We start from the raw sequence: 22,654 nt of genomic DNA, 5'->3' as shown, positions 1-22,654 counted from the left end.
ACATTGTATAAACGTCATCAAAAAGCATGTTGTTTCAACGTTGTATTTGTGTTGGTTGGGAAATAGTCAAATCAATCAATGGTCAAATCAACGTCAGAACCCAACATCGATTAAACGTCGTTAAAAAGCATGTTTCAATGTTGTATTTGTGTTGTAGAATGTTGGTTGGGAAATGACCAAAATTCAATGGTCAAATCAACGCCAGAACCTAACATTGATTAAACGTTGTCAAAAAGCATCTTATGTCAACGTTGTATTTGTGTTGTACATTATTTGTTGGGAAATGGTCAAATCAACGACAGAACCCGACATTGATTAAACATTGTCAAAAAGCATGTTGTTTCAACGTATTTGTGCTGTACAATATTGGTTGGGAAATGACCAAAATTCAATGATCAAATCAACGTCAGAACCCAACATTGAGTAAACGTTCTCAAAAAGCATGTTATGTCAACGTTGTATTTGTGTTTTAGAAAATTGGTTGGGAAGTGACTAACTTTCAATGGTCAAATCAACAAAACAACCTGACATTGAATAAACGTCATCAAAAAACATTTTGTTTCAACGTTGTATTTGTGTTGTACATTATTGGTTTGGAAATGGTTAAATCAACAACAGAACCTGACATTGATTAAACTTTGTCAAAAAGCATGTTGTTTCAACGTTGTATTTGTATTGAACATTATTGGTTGGGAAATGGTCAAATCAATCAATGGTCAAATCAACGACAGAACCCGACACTGATTAAACTTTGTCAAAAAGCATGTTGTTTCAACGTATTTGTGTTGTACATTATTGGTTGGGAAATGGTCAAATCAACGACAGAACCCGACATTGATTAAACGTTGTCAAAAAGCATGTTGTTTCAACGTATTTGTGCTGTAGAATATTGGTTGGGAAATTACCAAAATTCAATGGTCAAATCAACGTCGGAAACCAACATTGATTAAATGTTGTCAAAAAGCATGTTGTTTCAATGTTATGTTGGAGCTACTCAATGTCAGGACCTCATTCAACAAGTTCTCAACGTAGTTTCAATGTCTTGTGCCTGCTGGGACCCCACCACCACCACCACCACCACCACCAGCACCACAACAAATAAATTGCAGTCCTGTGTGAAATAAGGGCGCAACGATTGAAGCAATAAATACATTTGTGGGCAATAGTCGGTGATGTCACTACTTGTGTTTTTCCGGAGGGACGCGAATCAGCGAACATCGCGGGTGAAAATATGTGAAGTGTGGGAACGTTTCCTCTTATTATTGTTAAAACATGAAGACTTGCTTATTTTGCAATGCACATCTTCTTTTTGTGACACGACATACATGATACGGGAGCATTTAATGCGGGGGGAAAGTGGGACATCTGGAGGATGCGATCTCAATAAGATAGTTAGCTTGTTAGTTACCTAACAAGTAAGAGACAAAGTTGTGTGGAAAAAAATTTCACTTTAATTTTAGCCAAAATCCGCTAACTAAACTTTGTCTACATCATTTAAAGTACTTTTTAAAGCAGCGTCAATTTACAGTGCAATGAAGAAAAGGTACAAAAACAAAGGTGTCAATCACACACACAAAACATTAGGCCCCATGTGCTGATATCATACAATCTATTAGATAGCTCAAATGTTAGAAACTATCCATCCATCCATTTTCTACCGCTTGTCCCATTTGGGGTCACGGGGGGTGCTGGGGCCTATCTCAGCTGCACTAGTTAATGATAAAATGTCATTAAGTTGAATAGATTGCAAACAATACTAAGAGTTAATCAGCTTTTTAAACATTTAATTTTTGAGGAGATAGAATAATTATGTTTTATTGTTTGTTTGTTGTTTTTTTTAACGTAAAATTATACTTTTTTTTTTTTTTAGCACTTTTGCCTGTCCTTGCTATTAAACGAACAAACTTTTAATAGTTATTTTTGTAACAGCCTAATGAGCAGCATAGTTAGGGTATGAATAAATATTTATACATTTATAATTGTCGTTTTTATAAGTAAGCACATGCCTAAAAAATATCTTAAGCGGACTTTAAAAGTTGATAGCTAAATTACAGCTTTATACGCCTTATTTGATTAGTCGACTAATTATGAAGATAGTCAACTTGTTTTTCAAATATTTTCACGATTAGTAAACTAATCATTACGATAGTTGACTATTCCACTATCAAAATAGTCGTTAGTAGCAAATTTAAAAATCGATGGCTAAATTAGAGCTTTGTACGCCTTATAATTTGATTAGTCGACTAATTATGAAGATAATAGACTTGTTAGAGACTATTTTCACGATTAGTCGACTCATCGTTAAGATAGTTGATGACTAGTCGACTATCCAAATAGTCGTTAGTTGCAGCCCTAACTGGAATAGCCAACAAATTCACCTGTTGCGTGCAAAAACAGTTGGAAATGAGCATTCAAAAAGTTTGGATGAGGTTGAAATCAATAACCTATAAAAGGTTATAATGGATTTTAGCTTAATCCGAACTCTAACACCCCTCACTTTTTGTAGACAATGATGGGCAATTCACATCTGAGTCACGATTATTATTAATTCCAATTCTAAGTCGATTTATGGTTTTCAAAAAGCAATGTGTATATATATATATATATATAGTCAAGGTGTCTGTGGTTTATCCGTTATACAGTGCTCAATACCGGGGTAGAGTGGAATATACGTTTGGTCAGGAAAAAAAAAAGAGGCAATATCATCCCTACAAGCCTGTTTCGCAGGTTTCCCTGCAGGCTTGTAGGGATGATATAGCCTCTGTGTTTTTTCCTGACCTAACGTGTGTGTGTGTGTGTGTGTGTGTGTGTGTGTGTGTGTGTGTGTATATATATATATATATATATATATATATATATATATATATATATATATATATATATATATATATATATATATATAAAAGAATACATTTAAAAAAATATGTTTTAGGCTATCTCCATGCAACCAGAAGGAGCTTTTCTAACCTGTGAACAGTTTAAAAAAAGTTTCATTATAGTCGTAACAAATACATTGTGAGAATTGGTTTGAATCCAGAATCGGGTTGAATCCAGAATCAATTCTGAATCGAATCATCCCCCTGGGAATTGGAATGGGATCGAATTGTTAGGTGCCCAAAGATTCAACAACCAACTGGAATATGAAACAAATTCCCAGTTGGAAAAGAGCATTCAAAAAGTTTAGATGAGATCAAATTAATGAATCATCTGTAAATGTGGAGTATTTGAGCTTCATCCGAAATCTAACACCCCTCACTTTTTGGAGATAGTAATGGTGGTCCAGTCGGTTAATAACAGGGGCTCTAAAAAAAAAATTATTCACATCAAAAACAAGATTTTTATTTATTCAGATTCTAAATAAATTCATTCAGAATTGTTTGAAAAAAATAATTACAAAATCTGCTTTTTTAAATGAATCAATTTTTGGATTAAAAACATTAAACAATGATCATTAATATCATTATTATTGGGACTGTTTTTAGTAATTTCTGGTTTTCCATTTTTGCCAGTATTGTATTTAATAAGTACTTAAGTACTGTATTGTAAAGCTGGGATTGGGTTGAAATTGCTTTATTTTCTTTTATTAGAATAATTAACAGCTCTGTTCTCTTTGATGTCTTTTAATGTTTGACACAGTCTACCAAGTCAAATCCCTTGTGTGTTAAACATACCAGTTTTGAAAAGGTTTTTTTCCAATAATATCAAATAATAAAGGTGTGTATCTTTACGCACCTAACAATTTGACTCATGGGGTGACGATTAGATTTAGAAGTGATTCTCGATTCAAACCGGTTCTCTCAGTGTGTTATTTAGTATAACTTTAACTGAAACTTTTCAAAACACGTTACAGGTTACAAAGGCTCCTCTTGGCTGCTGACGCACGATTTATTTGCGCAATATTAGCCTAAAAAACACCTTTTAAAAACATTTATTTGTAATATTTTCAGACTCCGCTTAATTGGCCAAGTGTTTAACCCACAAGGGATTTGACTTGGTAGACTGTGTTTTTCCTGTTCAATGTAAGAAATTTAGAAAAACGCAACAACTACGAGAGAGTGCAGTGTTGAGGTGGCCATCTTGGTATGAGAACAGACTCTTGCAATGTATTATTTGGAATACTAATCAGAATTTAACTTTTCTCAAACAGGTTACAGGTTAGAAAAGCTACATATGGTTGCATGGGGATGGCCTAAAAACACATTTAGAATAAATCAATCTAAAAACAAACAAAAAAACCCATTGATTTTTGTAAATTATGAATCGATTCAGAATCGGGTTAAATAATAATTGCGATTTGGATGTGAATCGATTTTTGGTGCACCCCTACCAAATAATATACACTATATTGCCAAAAGTATTTGGCCACCCATCCAAATGATCAGAATCAGGTGTCCTAATCACTTGGCCCGGCCGTCCACAGGTGTATAAAATCAAGGAGACTGTTTCTACAAACATTTGTGAAAGAATGGGCCGCTCTCAGTGATTTCCAGCGTGGAACTGTCATAGGATGCCACCTGTGCAACAAATCCAGTCGTGAAATTTCCTCGCTCCTAAATATTCCAAAGTCAACCGTAGGCTTTATTATAAGAAAATGGAAGAGTTTGGGAACAACAGCAACCCAGCCACCAAGTGGTAGGCCACGTAAACTGACAGAGGGGTCAGTGGATGCTGAAGTACATTGTGCAGAAAGTCTTTGCACTGTCAGTTGCTACAGAGCTCCAAACTTCATGTGACCTTCCAATTAGCCCACGTACAGTACGCAGAGAGCTTCATGGAATGGGATTTCATGGCCGAGCAGCTGTATCTAAGGCCTATATCACCAAGTCCAATGCAAAGCGTGGGATGCAGTGGTGTAAAGCACGTCACCTCTGGACTCTAGAGCAGTGGAGACGTGTTCTCTGGAGTGATGAATCACGCTTTTCCATCTGGCAATCTGATGGACGAGTCTGGGTTTGAAGGTTGCCAGGAGAACGGTACATTTCGGATTGCATTGTGCCGACTGTGAAATTTGGTGGAGGAGGAATTATGGTGTGGCGTTGTTTTTCAGGCGTTGGGCTTGGCCCCTTAGTTCCAGAGAAAGGAAATTTGAATGCTCCAGGATACCAAAACATTTTGGACAATTCCATGCTCCCAATCTTGTGGGAACAGTTTGGAGCGGGCACCTTCAGTGCACAAAGCAAGGTCCATAAAGACATGGATGACAGAGTCTGGTGTGGATTAACTTGACTGGCCTGCACAGAGTCCTGACCTGAACCCGATAGAACACCTTTGGGATGAATTAGAACGGAGCCTGAGGAAAAGGCCTTCTCGACCAACATCAGTGTGTGACCTCACCAATGCGCTTTTGGAAGAATGGTCGAAAATTCCTATAAACACACTCCGCAACCTTGTGGACAGCCTTCCCAGAAGAGTTGAAGCTGTAATAGCTGCAAAAGGTGGACTGACATGTTGAACCCTATGGGTTAGGAATGGGATGGCACTTCAAGTCAAGGCAGGTGGCCAAATACTTTTGGCAATATAGTGTGTCATGAGAATTGTGTTGAATCAAAAATCGAATCGCCACCCCAAGAATCGAATCACATCGTTAGCTGCCCAAAGATTCCCACTTTTAGTTAATAATATGTAAGACAGTCATTCTCAAACTGTGCCAATTAAGTCTGTAAATATGAATTGCATAAGGAATTGTATTGTTGATGTTTGTGCATTGTGTGTAATGTTATCGTGGCCAAAAATATTAAATATACTTTTTAAATAAAATCTCTGCCTTGTTTTTAATGAATACTTAGGCCTACAACGCTACTGTATTTTACTGTTGGTCATTATAGTGGTACTTTGTGAAAAAAGTTAAAGAACCACTGACATACACTTAGGTTCATAAATATTTGGACATTTACACAATTTATTAGTATGTGCTCTAAGTGCAGACTTTGAGCTTTAATTTGAGGGTATTTACATCCAAATCAGGTGAACGGTGTCGGAATTACCACACATTTTATATGTGCCTCCCACCTTTTAAGGGACCAAAAGTAATTGTACAATTGGCTCCTCAGCTGTTCCATGGCCAGGTGTGTGTTATTCCTTCGTTGTTTCATTTACAAGGAGCAGATAAAAGGCATAGAGTTCATTTCAAGTGTGGTATAGTCCTTTGGAATCTGGGGAGGTCATCTATCAATATGAAGTCCAAAGAGCTGTCACTATCAGTGAAGCAAGCCATCATTAGGCTGAAAATTCAAAACATACCCATCAGAGAGATAGCAAATACATGAGGTGTGGCCAAATTAACTGTTTGGTACATTCTTAAAAAAGAGAGAACGCACTGGTGAGCTCATCAACACCAAAAGACCTGGAAGACCACGGAAAACAAGTGTGGAGGATGACAGACGAATCCTTTACCTTGTCAAGAAAAAAACATTCACGACAGTTGGCCAGATGAAGAAAACTCTCCAAGAGGTACAGTAGGTGTATCTGTGTCCAAGTCAACAATTAAGAGAAGACTTCACCAGAGGAAATACAGAGGTTTCATCACAAGGTGTAAACCATTGGTGAGCCTCAAAAACAGGAAGGCCAGATTAGTTTGCCAAGAAACATCTGTGCAGTTCTGGAACAACATCTTATGGACAGATGAGACAAAGATCAACTTGTAGCTGAATGATGGAAAGAGAAGAGTATGGAGAAGGGAAGGAACTGCTCAAGATCCAAAGCATAGCACCTCATCAGTGAAGCATGGTGGTGGTAGTGGCATGCATGGATGCCAGTGGAACTGGATCTCTTATATTTATTGATCTGACAGCTGACAGTAGCAGCAGAATAAATTCTGAAGTGTTTCGGGCAATATTATCTGCTCATATTCAGCCAAATGCTTCAAAACTTGATGGACGGCGCTTCACAGTGCAGTTGGACAATGACCCGAAGCATACTGCGAAAGCAACAAAATAGTTTCTTTAAGGCAAAGAAGTGGAATGTTCTGCAATGGCCAAGTCAATCACCTGACCTGAATTTGATTGAGCATGCATTTCACTTTCTGAAGACAAAACTGAAGGGAAAATGCCCAAAGAAGAAGCAGGAACTGAAGACAGCATGCAGCAGAGGCCTGGCAGAGCATCACCAGGGAACAAAACCCAGCGTCTGGCGCTGTCTATGGGTTCCAGACTGCAAAGGATTTGCAAGAAAGTATTAAAAAGTGACAATTTGATTTATGATTGTTAGTTTGATTACTTTTAGTCCCTTAAAAGGTGGAAGGCACGTATTAAACGTGTGGTCATTCCTACACCGTTCACCTGATATGATGTAAATACTAGAGATGTCCGATAATATCGGGCTGCCGATATTATCGGCCGATAAATGCTTTAAAATGTAATATCGGAAATTATCGGTATCGGTTTCAAAAAGCGAAATGTATGACTTTTTTTAAACGTCACTGTACGGAGTGGTACACGGACGTAGGGAGAAGTACAGAGCGACTTTAAACCTTAAAAGGCACTGCCTTTGCGTGCCAACCAATCACATAATATCTACGGCTTTACACACACACACACACACAAACAAACACAAACACACACACACAAACACACAAGTGAAGGCAAGTCATACTTGGTCAACAGCCATACAGGTCACACTGAGGGTGGCCGTATGAACAACTTTAACACTGTTACAAATATGCGCCACACTGTGAACCCACACCAAACAAGAATGACAAACACATTTCGGGAGAACATCCGCACCATAACACAACAGAACAAATACCCAGAACCCCTTGCAGCACTAACTCTTCCGGGACGCTAAAATATACACCCCCCGCACCCCCACCTCAACCTCCTCATGCTCTCTCAGGGAGAGCATGTCCCAAATTCCAAGCTGCTGTTTTGAGGCATGTTAAAAAAAATAATGCACTTTGTGACTTCAATAATAAATATGGCAGTGCCATGTTGGCAATTTTTTCCATAACTTGAGTTGATTTATTTTGGAAAACCTTGTTACATTGTTTAATGCATCCAGAAAATCCACAAAATTAGGCATAATAATGTGTTAATTCCACGAGTGTATATATCGGTATCGGTTGATATCGGAATCGGTAATTAAGAGTTGGACAATATCGGCAAAAAAGCCATTATCTAGCCTCTAGTAAATACCCTCAAATTAAAGCTCAAAGTCTGCACTTAAAGCACATATTGTTTCATTTCTAATCCATTGTGGTGTTGTACAGAGCTGGAATACTGAAAATTGTGTCAATGTCCAAATATTATGGACCTAACTGAAGTACTGCTGAATGCTCTTGTTTTGAGGTAAAATAAAGTTGTACAATAGCATCACACATTCCAATTTGGTTTACTGAGTAGCACTATTTAAGAACATGCAAAAAGTACAACTAATTACCTGGAAAATACTGATCTGGAAGGAGCAAACATGATGGATATTAACCCTTGTGTGGTGTTCGGGTCTGTGGAACTCGTTTTCATTTTTTATTAAAAGAAAAATGATACAATTAATGAATTTTTCAAACTGAGACTCACTGACTTTGGCTCACTTTCTGTGAAGAACATATATCAGAATACATATTTAATGACCACACACCATACACCCCTCCTACACATTTCTAGTACATATAAGATGTCCGGGTCCACTGGACAGAAGTGTGGAAATTGATGTTCTGTGTACCATATGCACACACACACACACACACGCACGCACACGCAAACGCACACGCACACACACGCACACACACAGCAGGCCTCGACAGGAGGAGGACAGAGTGTAGGTACACAGAACATCAGAGGGTCAAATGTGCGAGAAAATGAGAGCAGACAGTGTTGACAAACAATGTTGCAACCTTGTGTGGGAACCGCAGGTGCAGAAACACAAAAGAAGAATCCCTGTGGGATGCAGAAACTGGCAGAGAAATGTTATGTCCAACGTTCATATTGTTGTTACTCAGCCAGCGTTTGTGGGTCTGATGGACCCGTTGCATTTTGTGGCTTTTAATGCCTCACAATCAAACACTTTTATGTTAAAATTGTGAGCAGATGTTTATTGGGATAAGGTAAACATCTGTTCAGTATTTTAACATAAAAGTGTTTGATTGTGAGGCATTAAAAGCCACAAAACGCAATGGGTCCATCAGACCCACAAACGCTGGCTGAGTAACAACAATATGAACATTACACGCTATAACCATAACACCAGAGGGAGCTCCACTAACCACGTTAAACGCAGATTCCGATCTAACAAAGGTCTTAACTCATTCTCCTTCTATGCCACATCAATATGGAATGCACTCCCAACAGGTGTAAAAGAAAGGGCATCTCTATCCTCCTTCAAAACCACACTAAAACAACACCTCCAGGCAACTTCAACCCTAAACTAACACCCTCCCTTCCACATCCTACCTCTTCGGATTGTAAATAATCAAATGTAGACACTTTTTCTTATACTTTCTGATCTCTCTCTGTGTGTGTCCACTACTTGCTGTACATATCCTACCAAGACAGTCCTACACTGTTCCAATGTCCATTTCTCTGATGATGCAATTGTTGATGACTGAAGTGTTGATACCAACCAATCCTAACCCCCCCATATCCCAGTAAATAATTAAATGTATATACTCTGATGATTATCTTGTGTGATGACTGTATTATTAAAATAGTATATATCTGTATCATGAATCAATTTAAGTGGACCCCGACTTAAACAAGTTGAACAACTTATTGGGGTGTTATTATTTAGTGGTCAATTGTACGGAATATGTACTGCACTGTGCAATCTACTAATAAAAGCTTCAATCAATCAATCAATGATGGATGTTAAACAGTCTGCAAAGTGCTTGTTATTAATACTCAACTCTGCATGATTTACAACAGGTTAGTACACCACTTGTCCGCATTGATGCTTTGATATACTTCAAAATAGTTTGTCTCACTGTTGGCGTCGGAGTTTAAGTTAAGCTTTTTCGAATGCAAGGAATTGGTAAACAGTGAATGACGTCATCGCTTGACCTGCCGGCTAGCATTAGCCGGCCATGCTAGTAGCTAGGGGAGGGGTAAAAAAAAAAAGAAAAAAAAGCCTACTTCCGCACCTTGCTGTACCTCTTGAGGGAAACACGAGTTGTCGACTGGCGGACAACCAGTCGGAACAGCTGCGTCGCCGCCATCTCAAACACACCAGCCTGGCCGTACATTGAAGTCATTACACCGCACTAACAAACACGTTAGTGAGCACCGTCTCCTTCTCGTTTCTGTTCAGTGCGCGGCCATGATACCGGAAGACGAAAGGGCGGGGACGCGGCTGTGACGTCACGACGTGCGCATGCCTGAGGTGAAACACGAGCGCGCGCTTGACTCGGCGGCACGTGAACAGACGGATTTGATCTTTTTTATTTTAGAAATGCATTTAATTATAAAGAAAATATATTTAAAAAAAACGTACATTTTGTTAGTGACAGTGTTTGGAAGGACAGCCATGATAAAAAAAAAAAAAAAAAAAAAAAGTGACGTAATAGTGGCCGGTCGAATCGCACCATTAAAGCTTTTAGGTCAAACACGCTAAAACCACTTTATATTTGGAAGTCGACCTGGAATTTAAAAAAAAAACACATTCCCAAACAGAATCACGCGTTTGGATTCGGACTCCGACTTAAACAAGTTCAAAAACGTATTCGGGTGTTACCATTTAGTGGTCAATTGTACGGAATATGTACTGTACTGTGCAATCTACTAATAAAAGTCTCAATCAATCAATCAATCAAACTAATAAAACCGTTAACTGTGCCTTTGAAAGCAAGCAGTACTTAACTTTGACCACTGGGGGCCGCTACAGACCACCGTCCGAGCTGATTCTGCGTCCAGCATGAGGAGTGACATCACCACCCAAAAATGTCACGAATAAAAGCTGCATTCTATTATATGTGCTTAAATAATAAAATAAATTTATAGTGTAAAAAAAAAACCTTTTTGGAGTAGGTCCTTGACATGCAACAAATATGGTTGTTTATAGTTACAAATACCGATTTCAGTGTGTAGCGCTGGCGTCAATAGTCAGGTTTAGGTTGTGTTAAGTCAGAAATACAGAGAACATCTGATTATTTATGGAAAATGGCATAAAAATGGTAACATTGTCACTCAAAAAGCATGCATACGTTGACATTTGGTGTGCATGTTGTTGCCACGTGAAAGCTTGGACACGCCCACAACATTGTTGACCCCTCCCTTAAAAAAAACCCCGCCCCCCGTGACTATTTACAAATTGGGAACTAGAACAATTCCTGCAATGGAGGATGACAATACAGATGACAGAAAATGGCAAACAAGTTTTGAACATTCAGTGCACTGCATTGTGGGTAGATCTAAGATATATAGCTTGCTTGGGATGTTGTTTTTTTACAATGTGAGAACCTATAAGTTTGCAGGTGCTAAAGTATGACTTTAGTATATCCACAATTAGCATCCATAAAGAGATGATGCAGGTGACGTGGGGCTTCGAGGCCCCCCGCACACATGCACTCTCTCAACGGTGCAGAGGAGGGGTCATGGGGGGGTCGAATGGGGGGGGCCTAACGTCTGAAGCATCGAGGTAAACAATAAGGAGATGGGGTTATTATTGCACAAATACTACACGACTGAGGTGGTGGTGGTGCTGCAAAGATAACGAGAAGTCTACGCAAGAAAAAGGAGCGCACATTGACACAGCGCTTATTTATTCAGGACCAAGTAAAAAGTAACCCCCTCCTCCCCCAGTTCAGTTTGATTGCAACTCTGGACTTTATTCATGTCAGTACATGCAGGGGCCTCCCAGGGGCCCGCTGACCATCGCTACGCTGACTTGAAGCGCGTACAGGCACATTAAAAAATTAGGGATGGGCATTTTTTTTTTTTGCCACACATCGACTATGGGGGAAGATGAACTTTTGATGCAGGGGGGTGTCCAAGGTGAAGACCGGGGGCCATTAGGGGCCCGCAGCTTGAGTTTTGTTGCACCGACGCATACTGTCGAAACGAAAGAAAAAAGAGCAAAAACTACTTATGTAATGAGGAAAAACCTGAAATTGAGATACTAATAAATAATAATCAAATGCTTTGTCACCTATAACACAACATTGTATTGTTAAATATGTAAATAATCTGTTTTTAGCATTTTTTTCGAACACATACTGTAAATTCTGGACTGTAAGCCGCTACTTTTTACCTACACTTTGAACCCTGCAGCTTATAAAAAGGTGAGGCTTATTCATGGATTTTTCTTTTGCCGACGGCCATAATGTAAATAGTTAAAACAAAACAAAAAAAACCACAAAAATGTGTGTTATTGTTTGTGGTATGTCACTTTAGGTGCTGCTACACCCTTCCGTTAAGAGCTTTCAACCGGAGTTACAAGTGCCGTTCCGTCTTCTAGCGTCTCTACTCGTATGGACTCTTCATTCATCACTCCAAGCAACGTTTGCAAATTTTACAATATAACTAAAACAATAATTACTGACTGAACCGTCCCATGAGTGGCGTCTGTAGGAGTGTTTTCATGCATATTTGTATGTGTTATCGTAATGTCATAATATTAGCTAATATGCTAACACTTTTGCGAGTGTCTATGTTACTGTTATCAACTTACAAGGGAATTAGTTTTGTAGTGTTTCAGTTTCGTTAATTCACCAAAACGCCGCCGTGGAGTTATTGAGTCCGCTTAGCTGATTGGAAAGCTCGCTTCCGCAGCTAGTGGGTCCATGACGATGACTTCTGTTTTGTTTGATCTGTCGTTTTACTGCCGTGTTACAGGCACACTTTGGAAACAATTAAGGTATGCGAAAAAACATTTACAGAATCTTTCTGTGTAAATAACTCATTTCAAAACATACCGTATTTTTCGGACTATAAGTCACAGTTTTTTTCAGTTTGGCCGGGGGTGCGACTTATACTCAGGAGCGACTTATGTGTGAAATTATTAACACATTACCGTAAAATATCAAATAATATTATTCAGCTCATTCAGGTAAGAGACTAGACGTATAAGATTTCATGGGATTTAGCGATTAGGAGTGACAGATTGTTTGGTAAACGTATAGCATGTTCTATATGTTATAGTTATTTGAATGACTCTTACTATAATATGTTACGTTAACATACCAGGCACGTTCTCAGTTGGTTATTTATGCCTCATATAACATACACTTATTCAGCCTGTTGTTCACTATTCTTTATTTGTTTTAAATTGCCTTTCAAATGTCTATTCTTGGTGTTGGGTTTTATCAAATACATTTCCCCAAAAAAATTCGATTTATACTCCAATGCGACTTATATATGTTTTTTTCCTTCTTTATTATGCATTTTCGGCCAGTGCGACTTATACTCCGGCGCGACTTATACTCCGAAAAATACGGTATTTTTCTGCAGCTTACAGTCCGGCACGGAAAATATTTTTCCCCCTTTTATTTATTTGTATACCGGTGCGCTCTACAGTCCGGAAAATACAGCATAAAATGGCCCCCGCATGTTTTAAATTTTCTGACCAATGACCAATTTATCTATAACGATGCCCATCCCTAATTAGAATACATAACGGAATGTTATAATTTTATTTTAAAGAAACAGAAGTGAAGAGAAAAGGTGCCTATTGAGTATTTCCAAGCCTTGATTACAGTGACGACACGAGCTGCAGCAGTGTAGGAGCATCACTTACATAGTTTTTGAAGGAGGAAAAAAAAAAAAAAAAAAAGCAGCAGTCACTCTTTTTTTTTTTTATATTTACAAGCATAGCATTACAAAGCTGGGAGGGACAGACGGGACGAGGGAGAAAGAGAAATTCCTAGAGCACGAAGAGGATTATTTACATCATGAAACACATTTTAGGACACACTCATACCTTCAGGGAGGGGTGTGGGAAAGAACTCTGAAAGCGTCAAAAAATAGTATTCAGTGTAACGAAGAAATGTAGGACAATTAAAATGTGTAACGTCTACGCTGACTCTGAGCTCTGCACGAGTGACTCCTAAAGGGACACTGCAAGCTAACGGACCCATGTGGCTCCTATTGTACACACAGGAAGTAAATATGTCTAAGCTCATACCAACAAGGCAAACACTCTGCGCGGGGGTTAGGCGAGCGGTGTGGCTCTCGTTCCCCCTCGCGGAACCTCACTGATGACCGCTTCAGTAGCGAGGCGGCACGAAGGGCCTCTTCTGCCCGTGGAAGGGTCCGCCTGTGAACGGAGGGCCGTGGCGCTTGTTGCCGCGGAACCTTCTGTCGCCGTGATCTTGGTTAAAGTGGCGGGAGTGGTTGCCTCGCTGAGGTCTGTTGGAGCCAGAGACCATGGGGGGTCGCTGCGTAGGCAGGGCCAGGAGGGGGACGGGGCTACACGGTTGGTTGCCGCTCTCCCCCGGAGGACTGGTGGGCGGGTTCGGCCCAGTAGGGGCGGGCCCCGGGATGTTGGGTGTGGAAGGGGATGTGGGAGACGGAAGATGCATATTTGGGGGCTCTTTCACTCGGCCCAGGAGGGGTGGAGGCAGGCCGGGGGCCCCTGGGCGGTGGATTGGGGGTGCACGACGTGGGCCGAATGGCTCCTTGACCGTGCCGGGACGAGGCAGATTCGGGGGCTCGCCGAGTAATGACATCAGCGGACGAGGTGGGCCGTTATTTCCCCTGGGGCCCCCTCGCTGTGCCCCGTCGTGTCTCATTACGTGAGGACCCGCTGGGATGCGGTCGACGGGGACTAAAAGGCCCCCGACCATGACCGCGGTGGGCACGGACGGAAGGTGCGTGGGTGACGCTGGAGGCGGGGGCGGCGGGATGGGGTGAGGGGCGCTAAAGAAAAGAGGAGGCTGGTGGAGGTGAAGCGGGGGAGGGGTCTGCAGACTGTCAGAGTGGTACGGCATTTGGAACTGAGTTTGGGGCGGCGGGGGAGGAGGGAGCGGGTGGGGGAGCGGGGGAGGAGGAGGGTGGTGTGCGAGGAGGTGGTGTGGAGGCGGCATGTCGCCGCTGGCTCCCTGGCCTATGCTAAGAGGAGGGTGGGGAGCACGGGGCGAGGGCGATTGAGCGTCCATGTACTCCTCCTCTTCGTACCACATCGACGCCCCGGGTCGACAGCCGGGGCCGCCCCCGTGCCGGGAGCCCCGGCCAATCACGCGGATGCTCTCCACAGTCTTGATGCGCTCTCCTGCGGGCGGCTGGTTGGAGTAGCCCACGGTCTGGATGGGCGCACCCTCGGTGCAGGGCGAAACCAGAGTCTCGATACGGTGGTACCCCCCGCTGTCCTTCCCGCCCCCGCCCGGGGACTTCTGACCTTTGACCTTGTCTTCTCTTTTCCCGTCCTCGGAGCCCGTGCTGGCTTTTCGGGAGCTGGCGGAGAAGCGACGCTCTCCCTTGGTCCGGCTTGCTGCCGCCTTACCCTTGGTGACGTCGTTATTCGGGGCGGAGGAGACCTGCTTCCTGGCACCGTCAGTCTTTTTCACATTTCCATACCGGTCGTCGTGATTACTACTTCGCGTCGGCGTGATCACGGCGTCCCAAGGATCGCTCCGATACGCCGTGGGTGAGAGATTGTTGCCGCCAGAGGACCCCAACGATTCAGGCACACTACCCGGATCATCCATGACCTCGTCCTGGGTCGGGGTGCCGGCGGCCTCGTCTCTCACCGGGGTCCCGCCTGCCCCATCCGGACTGCCATCTCCTAGGGCCAGACTAAAACCTGGATTACCCTGCAGGAAACTGTTGATTTTGGACTCTAGACTGGGAAGGGGGGCAGCAGCGGGGATGCGGGGAGGCGGGGGAGGCGGGGACAGTTGGACGTCCTTCTCCCAGACTCTGCTCTTGCCGGACATCTCCCGTTTGAGGTTGTTCCCCGCGGCGGGTTTTGCCTTTGGGGTAACCAGGGTCTTCACCGATGGCGCTTTTGGTGACGTTCGGGTCGAAGAGGCGGAGTTTGTCACGCTTTGCAGGAGACTGGACAATGCTACAAGAGGACAGGGAAATAAAAAGACAGTCATTTTGGACTACAGAGAGTAGACATACGATTTTTACCTGGCGTGTTGCTTTTTGACAGAGCGCTCAGTATGCCTTCGGGTGTAATGTCACCCACTCGTGACAAAATGCTAGCCAGAGCGGGGCTTGCAGGGGTTGCTTTGGAGGCTGCGGCTTGGCCAGACGGGGTGGTCGGCGTTCCTGGGGAAGGCCGAGGTGATGGGCTCGCTGCTTGGACAGGAATGAGCATGAGATAAGGACAGATTAGGCTGGAATGGGTCAAATTATACATTCATTGATTAGAATAAAGTGACAAATAGAATTGCTTACAAATAGCATCTTAAATCGAGACGGGTTGTGACAGGTGTTGTGTTAATCGGGTTATCATTAAGTGTCTGTCCTAGTGTTGTCCCGATACCAATAATTTGGTACCGGTACTAAAATTATTTCAATACTTTTCTAAATAAAGGGGACCACAAAAAAAATAGCATTCTTGGCTTTATTTTAACAAAAAAATCTTAGGGTACATTAAACATATGTTTCTTATTGCAAGTTTGTCCTTAAATAAAATTATGAAAATACAAGACAACTTGTCTTTTAGTTGTAAGTAAACAAACAAATGCTTCTAATTAGTCAGCTGACAAATGCAGTAACATATTGTCATTTATAATTTTATTATTTTGTCAATAAAACAATAAATGACACGGCGTGACGACGTGCCATTTATTAACTCCATGGCGACAAATAAAGTAAGTTTCTTTCAAGTATCATCCCTGCAGGACGAGGAATAGCTAAACATGCTTCACGACACACCGTAGCTCACCGGCACCAAAATGTAAACAAACGCCATTGGTGGATCTAAACCTAACATCCACTGTAATGATACCAAGTACAGGAGCGTATCTAGTCGATACTACTATGATTACATAGATATTTTTTGGCATCACAACATCTTCTTCCTTTTTTCTTTAAATTCATATTATGTTTATGTCCCTGGACACATGAGGACATTGAATATGACCAATGTATGATCCTGTAACTACTTGGTATCATATTGATACCCACATTTGTGGTATCATCCAAAACTAATGTAAAGTATCAAACAGAAGAATATGTGATTATTACATTTTAACAGAAGTGTAGATAGAACATGTTAAAAGAGAAAGTAAGCCGATATTAACAGTAAATGAAAAAGTACATTAATAATACATTTTCTACCACTTGTCCAGGGTGTACCCCGCCTTCTGCCTGAATGCAGCTGAGATAGGCTCCAGTACCCTTCGCGACCCTGAAAGGGACAACCGGTAGAAAATGGATGGATAGATGGACGGACTTCCTGTGCAGTACAGTACAGTACACACAGGGCGCAGCCATTTTGTAGAGGTGGAGCCCTCTACGTCACATCCTGTACACGCAGTCCATTACTCAGTCACCACTTCTCAGCGCTTCAGCGTGTGTTTCTTTTCTCGCCATTCACCAAGTTTTGTCTATTTTGCTTACTCAATGTGGGTTCAAAAAAGCCAAAAAATCAGCCTGAAAAAGAAGGAGTAATCGCTGTGGACTTACACTTAGAGAGGACAGGGAACCCCGCCCCCTTTTCGCTCTGCCTCCCCCTGTGTCTCTGCATTGGTCGTCTGTTGTCGGTTACATGCTTCAGAGCACCTAATGGAGTTTTTCGTGAGTTGACAATTTGGATTGCCGTTGTTGTTGTGTTGTTTTGTTTTGATAAAGAGCCTGTTGATCCATTACCCCGTTGTTATGTCTGATACACCGTATTTGGCCAATAAGGCTGATTCGGCTTTTGTCGAGGCGAGAACCAATTATTGATGTTTACATCGTTTATTATGGTGAACTCTGCTTTACTATACAAACATGTCTTTCAAGTTGTCTGTCTTCTCTGTCCGACGTTCCTCTTTCCCGGTATTTTTCACTTTGCGGGAGTTAGGTTCCAGGCCCCTCATGGTCAATGAATTTCCACAAAAGACACTATTTATTTTCTGATTTATACAAATATTGTATGCATTTTACACCTTTATAAACCTTCCACACGCTGTTATACCGTCACACACACTCAAACACTTACTACGCTCTTATGCAATTGCAATATATAAAATATTGGTACTCACAAATGATGACGCAAAATAACTGGCTGCATGACAATGTCAACAGTGGGGGTAGGGTTGAGTATCCTTCCCATTTGAACCGATACGGTACCAATTAATGGTACCTGGGAATCAATAACTGTACTCACCGGTACCATGTTTTGGTACGTTTGTGTAAATATTGATTGTTTTTGGGGATAAAATTCTGTCTCTCATAGTGGAAGTGTACCTATGATGAAAATTACAAGCCTCTCTCATCTTTTTAAGTGGGAGAACTTGCACAATTGGTGGCTGACTAAATACCTTTTTGCCCCACTGTATATGCATGCTTTGGAGCCCCTGCCTCGAAAGAAAATTATGTTTGCCTTGGTGCCCTAAAATATGAGCCCTCTTTTAACGCAACACTTGCCTTGACCATAAAAAGTAAAAATTCGAGGCCTGCGCTTCTACTCCTGTGGAGTCTCGGAGAGCGCTTAAGAGTGCACTGCTGTTATTAGACGACGACAGGTGTGGACAGCATTGGAGACGGACGCATTTGTCCCGAGTTACCATGCAGCAGGCGATGTGTCAGGAACGTTGCCACAACTTGTTCATAAAGTCTTTAGTTTGTTTACTGTGATACTCACTCACTCACACTTTGTCAGTGTTCCCACAACATCAATACTAGCTAAAGTGTTTTGTATCTCATCAAATTGAACGCTGGATGTGTTGTCAGTGAGGCACAAAGATTGTGTATTCGATGTGAGAGGTATCACTCCTGTTTATTTTTGTTGGCCAAACATGGTGTTTTTGGAGAAGAACGAAGCTTGTTTATTAGACTTTATCTACATTTTTTATTTATATCAAAAAGTAAACAATGTTTTTTACATTACTTGGGGATTTTCTTCATGTCACAAAGTTATGATTTTTAAAACATTTCATGTGACATAACATTTTGTTAATGTTTTATGGTGTATAGTTAATTCCTATATGACACATTTCTGCTCAGACTCTTAATGGATCTGTTCCGATACAGCATCTACATGTACATACCTTTAGTACATAACTTAAAAATTACCTCTCTCTATGAAATAGTAAAAAATAGAGACAAAGGCATCATGTAATGAGAAAAAGCTGACACATTGATATTAATAATGAACAAACACAGAAATATTTGCCTTAAATATATGGATAAGGACAGCTTTATTAGATATTACAAATTCCATGATGGCGTCGCGTTCAAACCCCAACACTGTTATACCTAACATAATGAATAATCGTGACTTCAATATTGATAAACACCATTTTAAATGCTATTTTTGGCCATAACCGTGCAGCCCTATATGTAAGACTAGATGTCATACGTGAACACTATTTGTATATATATGGACAAAAAGTGCAGTTACATATTATGTCCCTAAGGTGTAGTCTTTCACAATGTTCACATTTATTTATTTTTTGTTTCTTCCATGTTACTTTGTTTATAATGCTTGTTTTGCTTTCATTTGCATATTTAATGTTCTACTTGAGGTACATACATACATTTTGAATGTGTTTTTTTTATTTTTTTAAATAAAACTTGGTTAAAAGATTTCAGTATAAGTAGTTTTTGAAAATTTTGAGCACATTTAAAAATGCCACGATAATAATAAACCAAAAACATTTGTATGGTTTTCCCATACAAATGTTCCTTCTCCTCACAATGACATTTATGCCAATTTCGGTTAGATTCTGCGTTTAACAGCAGATGTCGTTTTATTGGCCAATTCTGTGACTCTGTCCGCTGTTACGTCAACGCGGAAATCATATGCCTTACTTTTTTGTTGAGTTTAGCGATTATTCATTATGCATACTAGCAATGTGTCATATATGTAGGAACCGTGGTGAGATCCCAGACGTCTAGTACAGTCATTTTCAACCAGTGTGCCGTGAGAGATCGTCAGGTGTGCCGTGGGAAATTATTTAATATCTCCTAATTAACCATTGTCGGGTGTCTGTGCTATAATAAAGTGCGGCAGATAATGTAATACTCTTCTATTTCAGTAGGTGGCAGCAGAGGGCGACAAATACCTGTAAAGACAATCGAGTTAGCGTTGCGCGACACGTGACACTGACAGTTTGGGATCGCAGCAAGAGGAGGCGAGCAAGTGACAGTGATGGAGAAGTTTTTGAGAAGGGAATATGCAAATGCTGAACAGGGTTCTGGACAAAATTCTGACCCAGATGAAGGCCCTAGTATGAGTGGTCGACAAAATAAAAAAGACAAGACGGTGAGCTCGAGGCAATACAGCGAAAGCTATCTTTCATTTGGATTTACTTTCACCGGGGATGCGACAGCACCGACTCCGCAGTGCTTAGTGTGTGGTGAGAAGCTATCCAATAGTGCCATGGTGCCAAGCAAACTTAAACGCCATCTCCAAAAGAAACACCCTTCCTTTCAAAACAAGCCGATGGACTATTTTGTACGCTTACGTACAAACAATGAGAAACAGGCGACTTTTCTGAGAAAAACCACAAAGGTAAACGAGAGAGCCCTCAAAGCTAGCTACCTTGTTGCTGAACTCGGAGCTAAATCAAAAAAGTCCCACGCTGTGGCAGAAACATTAATACTGCGAGCTTGTAAAGCCATTGTAAATTAGATGCTCAGGCCCAAGTTTTACACTAGGTGAGTATAAATACATTTAGAAACTATATTATTAACTATATGTATTATATACTGTGTTAAGAGTGTCATTTTGTGTCATTTTGGTTGGTGGTGTTGCCGCAGGATTTTGTAAATGTAAAGGTTGAAAATCACTGGTCTAGTAGACATGCTTTTTTTCCACTCATCCGTTACAAGCTCTGGAATTTGCTTGCACGTTGCATAGCCCCTTAATCGTTTTGTTATATTTTCATGACGGTGAAAAGCTATAATTGAAATCGAAATCAAAATTCGATTAATTGACCAGACTGTAAGTACTGTCCCTAATACCCCAAAAACGTACCTGTGTTCTTCATGGCGGCCGTTAGTGAAGTGAGAATGGAGCTGATCTTTCCCAGGTCCACCTTAGCCATGTTGACTCCCAGAGGTGTGGTCGAAGTCGGAGAGGTGGAGGTAGGCGTGGCCGGGGTTGCCATAGTCGTGGCTGCGATGCTCGGTTTGGACATTTTTGTGGGGGTAGTGGGAGGCTTGGAGTCGGCATCCAACTTGGCCTTGACGACAGTGGGGGACATTTTGCCTTTTTGGTCACCTGCTCAAGAACATAAAGGAGAGTGCCATATTTTTAAATGGTGTGTCCACAGGGTGACGTTTCAATGTACACACACTGACCGGCTGTTGGTGAAGGCCGCTCGTCTTCATCGGAAACATCCATATCCTCTCTGTCGTCACTTGCCGGGTCCACATCGTCCATGGCTTTTCCATCCAGCTCTGGATCGACCTGGGCTCTGACAGCACCCACACCAAGGAACGGCGAGTCAGACCCGGTGGGGGAAGGGGCATCTTCGGAGGGCGAGGGCACGGGCGAGTCTTCGGGTCCAGGTAAAGTCGCTTTGAGAGAGTCCAGCTTCCTTTTAAGACTGGCCACGCGGTTAGCAAAAGCACTGTATGCCTGGGCAGAACAACGAAAACAATTAAGTGTTGCCATGGTTACACAAAAAAGTTCTAAGGTCGTACTCACACTAGGCCATTCGTACCGTGCTGGACTTGGGCGCGCTTACCTTCCTCTCATGGAACCCCCACTTGCTTGGTTTTAGACTGAGCATTTAATCTTGTGCCATCACTTCTATATGGCTGTATAACTACAGTTTCCCCAATGCTTTGTGTAAAGTTAGTGTACTTCTAAAATGGCGGCAAGTATCAAAAGCCATGCTTTTTAGGTTTATATGACTAAAATTTGAGAAAATGCTAGCATAAAACATTGGCATGCTAACATATCAGATGTTAGCCTACTTCTAAGATGGCACCAAGTAACGCAAGCCATGATTTTCAGGTTCAAACATTCAAAATTTGCTCAAATGCTAGTATAAAGCGTTAGCATGCTAGCAAGTGATCAGATGAGAGGAAATACCAAAAGTGGCAAGGTAGTTCTATAATGTTCCTACTAGAGATGTCCGATAATGGCTTTTTTGCCGATATCCGATATTCCGATATTGTCCAACTCTTAATTACCAATTTCGATATCAACCGATACCGATATACTGTATACAGTCGTGGAATAAACACATTATTATGCCTAATTTTGTTGTGATGCCCCGCTGGATGCATTAAACAATGTAACAAGGTAGGGAGTAGCGGGGGGTGTATGTATATTGTAGCGTCCCGGGAGAGTTAGCGCTGCAAGGGGTTCTAGGTATTTGTTCTGTTGTGTTTATGTTGTGTTACGGTGCGGATGTTCTCCCGAAATGTGTTTGTCATTCTTGTTTGGTGTGGGTTCACAGTGTGGCGCATATTTGTAACAGTGTTAAAGTTGTTTATACGGTCACCCTCAGTGTGACCTGTATGGCTGTTGACCAAGTATGCCTTGCATTCACTTGTGTGTGTGAAAAGCCGTAGATATTATTTGACTGGGCCGGCACGCAAAGGCAGTGCCTTTAAGGTTTATAGGCGCTCTGTACTTCTCTCTACGTCCGTGTACACAGCGGCGTTTTAAAAAGTCA

The 22,654-nt window shown here is 41.5% G+C and overlaps 2 protein-coding genes across 2 annotated transcripts in view; both read right to left on the bottom strand.

Moving 5' to 3' along the window:
• tars2 (threonyl-tRNA synthetase 2, mitochondrial) overlaps positions 1-10,280 on the bottom strand; it is a 60,345-nt gene extending 50,065 nt beyond the window's left edge. The window contains exon 1 of the mRNA XM_062029668.1: positions 10,070-10,280. Coding sequence (XP_061885652.1) covers positions 10,070-10,180 — 111 coding nt within the window. The 5' untranslated portion in view covers positions 10,181-10,280. The remainder of the gene's footprint in view (positions 1-10,069) is intronic.
• Positions 10,281-10,584: 304 nt separating this feature from the next.
• The window catches only part of LOC133636054 (regulation of nuclear pre-mRNA domain-containing protein 2-like), a 60,738-nt gene continuing 48,668 nt past the window's right edge, over positions 10,585-22,654 (bottom strand). Inside the window, exons 7-10 of the mRNA XM_062029667.1 lie at positions 21,327-21,606; positions 21,001-21,246; positions 15,996-16,163; positions 10,585-15,927 (exon numbers count right to left, since the gene is read on the bottom strand). Of these exons, the coding sequence (XP_061885651.1) occupies positions 14,129-15,927; positions 15,996-16,163; positions 21,001-21,246; positions 21,327-21,606 (2,493 nt within the window). The 3' untranslated portion in view covers positions 10,585-14,128. The remainder of the gene's footprint in view (positions 15,928-15,995; positions 16,164-21,000; positions 21,247-21,326; positions 21,607-22,654) is intronic.

The sequence above is a fragment of the Entelurus aequoreus genome, linkage group LG20 (assembly GCF_033978785.1).
Source record: "Entelurus aequoreus isolate RoL-2023_Sb linkage group LG20, RoL_Eaeq_v1.1, whole genome shotgun sequence".
Classification (NCBI taxonomy): Eukaryota; Metazoa; Chordata; class Actinopteri; order Syngnathiformes; family Syngnathidae; genus Entelurus; species Entelurus aequoreus.
This window is presented reverse-complemented; position numbering and strand designations above follow the sequence as displayed.